General features: G+C 41.2%; 1 protein-coding gene across 2 annotated transcripts; it reads right to left on the reverse strand.

Annotated features, from left to right (window-relative positions):
• Nucleotides 1-2,407: 2,407 nt before the first annotated feature.
• Nucleotides 2,408-5,732, reverse strand: LOC310723307 (protein lifeguard 3-like). 2 transcript variants are annotated; one of them, XM_083536123.1, is made up of 10 exons: nucleotides 5,454-5,732; nucleotides 4,835-4,899; nucleotides 4,670-4,723; nucleotides 4,516-4,566; nucleotides 3,994-4,033; nucleotides 3,811-3,848; nucleotides 3,463-3,550; nucleotides 3,245-3,340; nucleotides 2,974-3,027; nucleotides 2,408-2,679 (listed from the first exon to the last, which is right to left on the reverse strand). In XM_083536123.1, exons 1-10 carry the CDS (start codon nucleotides 5,706-5,708, stop codon nucleotides 2,587-2,589), a joined length of 834 nt encoding a protein of 277 aa, XP_083392249.1. In that variant the 5' UTR covers nucleotides 5,709-5,732; the 3' UTR covers nucleotides 2,408-2,586. The 2 variants fall into 2 exon arrangements, with proteins under 2 accessions (XP_083392249.1, XP_083392248.1); XM_083536122.1 differs by having other exon boundaries at nucleotides 2,408-2,736.
• Nucleotides 5,733-6,297: the final 565 nt, after the last annotated feature.

A 6,297-nucleotide genomic window follows, 5' to 3' on the forward strand; every position in this document is an offset into this window, starting at 1 on the left:
TAAAGATCAGTACCAGCAAACTCCTTCATTCCTCAGGCATCTTCTCACCTTCCAAAATCTTGTTTGAACAACCTGGTTAAAAACTCTACTGCCATCTCTCCTAAATGTCTCCATGCTTCTACCAGTATATCATCTGGTCCAACCGACTTTCCACTCTTCATCCTCTTAATCGCTGCTCTCATTTCCTCCTTACTAATCCTATCCACTTCCTGCTTACCAAGTCCACACCATCGTACCTTCTCTCTCTCTCTCATTTTCCTCATTCATCAGCTGCTCAAAATACTCCCTCCATCTTCTCAACACACTCTCCTCACTAGTCAACACATTTCCATCTCCATCCTTTATTGCTCTAACTTGCAGCACATCCTTCCCAGCTCGGTTCCTCTGCCTGGCCAATCGCTACAAATCCTTTTCTCCTTCCTTAGTGTCCAACTTCTCCTACAGCTCCTCATATGCCTTTTCCTTTCACTTTCGCCACATCCCTCTTTACCTGCTGCTGCATCTCCTTGTACTCCTGCCTACTTTTCTCATCACTCTGTCGATCCCAATTCTGTTTCGCCTTATGGTCTTCTGAACTATCTCAATTCACCACCATGTATCTTTATCTTGCTTTCTATTTCCAGATGTCATACCAAGTACCTTTTTAGATGTCTGCCTTATCACATCTGCAGTAGTTGCCCAATCATCCAGCAACTCTTCACCACCACCGAGCTCCTGTCTGACCGCTTCCCTGAACCTCACACTACACTCTTCCTCCTTCAGTTTCCACCATCATATTCTTCTTTCAGTCCTCACTCTCCTCCTCTTCTTCTTCACCTCCAAAACCATCCTACAGATCACCATCCAATGCTGTCAAGCTACACTGTCCACTGCCAACACCTTACAGTCTCCAATCTCCTTGAGGTTGCATCTCCTACATAGAACATAGTCCACCTGTGTGCGCCTTCCTCCACTCTTATACGTCACCCTATGATCCTCCTTCTTCTTAAAATACGTGTTCACCAGTGCCATTTCCATCCTTTTAGCAAAATCTACCACCATCTGCCCTTCCACATTCCTCTCCTTAAAGCCATACCTACCATCACCTCCTCATCACCTCTGTTCCCTTCACCTACATGCCCATTAAAGTCTACCCCAATCACCAATCTTTTATTCCTAGGTTCACCTTCTACCACTTAATCTAACTCACTCCAGAATTTTTCCTTCTCCTCCATCTCACAACCCACTTGTGGAGCATAAGCACTGATGACATTTATCTTCACCACTTCAACTTCGAGCTTCACGTTTATCACCCTATCAGAAACTCTCTTCACCTCCACTACACTCCTACTGTACTCTTCCTTTAGAATCCCCCCTACACCATTTCTCTTTCCATCCACAGTAGATAGAACAGTTTAAACACCTCTAATGTTCCTGGCCTTACTCCCTTTCCACTTGGTCTCCTGAACACACAACATATCTACCTTTCTCCTCTCTATCATATCAGCCCCCTTTCTCCCTTTACCAGTCATAGTACCAACATTTAAAGTACCAACCCAAACCTCCACTCTCCTCCATTTCTCCTTTCCCTGCCGTCTCTGTAGACGTCTTCCTCTTCTCCTTCTCCTCCTTCAGCCAACAGTAGCCCAATTTCCACCGGTACCCTGTTGGCTAACAATACCTGTGTCTTCCGAGTTCACAATTCCGGTTTCACGGCACACACTTCCGGTTTTGCAACGTTCACTTCCAGGTCGGCGGACATTTTTGGGTTTTCACGCGCAGCCCGGTATCTATTCACCTGGTTACTCCCCAGTTTGTTAATTAAAGACTCTTATCTTAAGCTCTTAGTCTGCGTCCCGCATTTGGGTCTCTCCAGCCAGTCCGTGACAATCTGTGGCGGTTGTTGGTAACCCGGACCTTGACCAATCCGCTATGAATTTCTGATTTGTGATCCGCATATTTGATTTGGCACATGTTTTACACTGGATGCCTTTCCTAACGCAACCCTCCCCATTTATCCGGGCTTGGGACCGACACTAAGAGTGCACTTGCTTGTGCAACACTAATGACAGGGTTTTTATATATAATCCAAATGTCAATAATAAATCAAGAGTGTCTCACCACTATGAGTGGGTCCTATAACATTCTGTTTCATTCCTACTGAATCTAGATTGGACACAACTGCTGCTCTTAGGGAGTCTTCCTGATTATCAAAATGATGATTAAAGTCACCAACAATTAATGCTTTGTGTAAAGAAGTAGTTTGATTTGGGATGAAAGCCGCAAATTCTACATGAAAATCAGAGTCTTGCCCCTGGGGGTCTATAAATAATAATTAATGGAAATGACTGACAAAACCTGCTTTTGGACACTGAATATTTAATTTTGGTGATCTGCTTTCCTGTGACACGCATTTTTAATGGCCACATCTGTACATTGTTTTATCAGGGTTCTGGAGAAAAGTCTTATTTCACTGTGGTTGGAACAATCTGCGGTTGGGTCACATGCGTGCCGAACTGTGGGTTGTGATCTGCACAGATCGGATGTGGATCAACTGCGATGTTGTTGGATGTGTGTGTGTTTGTGTGTGCGTGCGTGCGTGCGTGTTCATTTGGAGCTGAGGAGGATGATCTGCAGCAGAAAGGCGAAGATAATAATGATGTCTGTGCAGAAATACAGAGCTCCAAACATGTACTCTCTCTGAAATCGATCATAAGTTCGCTTACACGTCAGCAATTGAGTTTTGATTGCCTGGACCTACACAAACACACACACACAAACACACACACACACACACACACACATTCTCATTAGCTGTGCATTTTAAGTTTTTTTTTTTTACTTTACATTTACTCACAATGGTTTTTGTCGTTACCATTAAAGATTCAGTAAAACTGCAGTAGTAATAGTGTAAGTAACACACACACACACACACACACACACACACACACACACACACACACACACACTGAGAGTCAGTGATAAAGAACTCACCACAGTGTAAAACCAGACCCAGAAAAATGAGTACAGGATGGGGTGCTGCTTATCCTAAACATGGGAAAGAGGAAATAAAATTTGTTACTGTGTTTCAATGAGTGTGCGTCACAGAGCATACATTTTACAGTGTATGACACAGTGTGTGTGCATGTGTTACAGTGTATATATGTTTGTTATAGTGTGTTACACTGTGTATATGTGTTGCAGTGTAGATGTTTGTTACAGTGTGCATATGTGTGAGTGTGTGTTAAGAAGCGTTAGTACTTACAGGGTGAAGGAAGAAGATGATAAGTGTGGGGATGACTGTTATAATAGTCACAATGCCCAGAACATAAAAAAAACCAGTAAAGGAGGGGAAGCCCACCTAAACTCACACACACACACACACACACACACACACACAGAGTTGTGCAGTCAGATTCAGACAGGTGGTCATTGTAAGGTGAGAAAAATGGTGTGTTTTCAGAGCCCCTGTCTGGTCTTTACCGTGGTCTGGAAACTGAACACTAGAATGGTCACACACACCATCACCATCATCATCAGATAATAAACCACAAGGTTCGTCTCATAATAACTAAAAGCAAAGAAACAGGAGGGTGAGGTTTAATACACGTCACACTGCTCATTAACACCAGCATCAAATTCAGTTGCTGTATACAGGATGAAGACAGCAGGAGGAAGACAGCAGGAGGATGGTATGAGTAAAGAAAGAGTACAGTATGAGATCAGTATGAGTGCTTTACTAAGAAAGTACTCATACACCGATTGCATTTGTGTGTGTGTGTGTGTGTGTGTGTGTGTGTGTGTGTGTGTGTGTGTGTGTGTGTGTGTAACCTTGACATTGTTCCAGCCATAAAGGACATGGTGAGAGTCTGTGGAAGAGGGAAGTGAAATTAGCCGTGTACATTTCATCCCCTACACTCGTTTATCAGAGAAGACGACAGTTATAATAGAACAACACAGTAATAAATATTTTGGCTAAAACGTTGTGGATTCTGGGGTATTTTATATACTTACAAATATGAACAGGAGAATCAGGTTCACAGGAAATTGTCTCCTGTGATAGAAATCACAATCAGAAATAACTTTACTACCAAACATGCTTACACACTCACACACACACACACACACACACACACACACACACACACACACACACACACACACACACACACACACAAGGAATTGGCGTCAGGAGCTTCCAGTGCAGGAGAAGTACAGACAGTGTAAAAGAGTAGAAAACCACACAATTAAATAATTAAATATATACGGAGTAAACATATTGTTTAAATGAATGTACAGATGTTATTCACAAGTGTACAGTTTACAAATGGATCATTTGAGTTCTAGGTATAAATGTGTCAGTTATGATGGACAATTAGTTATGAATATTGTAATTGTTCTTGCTGAATATAGCCTGACAGAGGGGTTTTTAGTGGTGCAGTCATTACTACTAGTAGAAACTGTGTAGAAACACAGTTACACTGAGTGTTTTAGTGCACACATTACTGAACACAGCAGATTACAGAATCTACTCACCACTCTTTTTTACAGAAATCCACAATGAGGTATGTTATTAAAAAAACACAGCTGTGGAGAGAAACACCACCTTCATCATCATCATCATCATCATCATCAGGTGCTGGTTTTATTTTGTGTTTGTAATTAATATGGATAAATAACCAGAACTCACAGAGACGCCCCGTAAACCACAGGATTCTGGATGACGAAGAGATGCAATGGATCACTGTAGGACATAAACACACGTGTCATGTGTGTGTGTGTGTGTGTGTGTGTGTGTTGTGTGTGTGTGTGTGTGTGTGTGTGTGTGTTTATTCTGTAAACGGATGACACTCACACGAACATGAACACCGCTACGATTGAGGTTGTCACTAACAGCTGCAACACCACAATCAGAAAAACCTGCAATACAACGACAAACAGCATCTTATAGAATAATATACACGCTGTGGACAAAAGTATTGGGACACCCGACTTTTCCAGACGTATGAGCTTCTTCTCCAAACTGTTCCCACAAAGTCTGAGGTACACAACTGTATGGGACGTCTTTTTTTTCTTCACTTGAACCAGGAGACCCAAAACCTGTTCCAGCATGACAATGTTCCTGTGCACAAAGCAGCTTCATGAAGATCTGCTTCACATGGGTTGGAGTGGAAGATCTCCTGCTACAGAGCTCCAACTCTATTGAACACCTTTGGGATGAATGTGAACACCGACTGCACCCAGGACTCTTTAAATGATCACAAATTTCCACAAAATCTAGTGGAACATCTTCCCAGAAGAGTGGAGGTTATTATTAGAACAGGAAATGGAGACTAAATGGAATGTTCCAAACAATTCACATAGCAATCGTATGGTCAGGTGTCCACATACAGTACTTTTGGCTCTATAGTGTATTTGAATACATTCTAAATCCTTATTAGAACATTTCCTCAGTACAAAATCACACGTCTCACCTTTGTGATAAACGCATGGCGAATAATTTTATTTTCCCACAATGCACTGGGGTCAAAGTCATCTATGTCTTCTGAGGACGTGTAGGTGGGAAGTATAACAGTGGACGTTCCTGTGGGTGGAACTCCTGCTCCTGCTCCTTCTTCAGCTTCAGCTCCAGGCATCTCGGGTGTGGTGTAGGTGTGAGGGGGGGGAGGAGAACTGCCCCCCTGAGGTTGGGACTCTTCATAAGATGGAGGGAGTTCAGACTTAAGCATGATGATGATGCTGTGAAATAGAAAACATACTTTCAGAACCTTTATACCTTTTAGTATCTATCTATCTATCTATCTATCTATCTATCTATCTATCTATCTATCTATCTATCTATCTATCTATCTATCTATCTATCTATCTATCTATAAAGCAGTTGCCATGGCTACTAAAACAGTTTTAAACAGCTAATATGTTACAGCATGTGTCCTCATTCCAAACTCCAGCCTCTTCCTTATACATGTGCACTACTTAACACCCTGAATAGTGCACTTCATATCCAACATCAATGTGTTTCAAATTCAGCCTGTAATTCACTCACTAACTGCTTCAATTATTATTATTATTTTCATTCACACACAAATGTTACGTTTTCATGAGTTTCTTGTAAACGTTTTGCAAATTTTACTGAAAATCAAATGTTCAGATTTCATAAATCTATTAAATTGTGTAATATATTAGAAATAATTCGATTCTGTTATCATTCACTTTCATTACAAAATAAATAAATAAATAAATAAATAAATAAATAAATAAATAAATAAATAAATAAATAATGCAGGAGAGAAAATATGCAATAAAGATGTATGAGGA

The sequence above is a fragment of the Silurus aristotelis genome (assembly GCF_946808225.1).
Source record: "Silurus aristotelis genome assembly, chromosome: 3".
NCBI lineage: Eukaryota > Metazoa > Chordata > Actinopteri > Siluriformes > Siluridae > Silurus > Silurus aristotelis.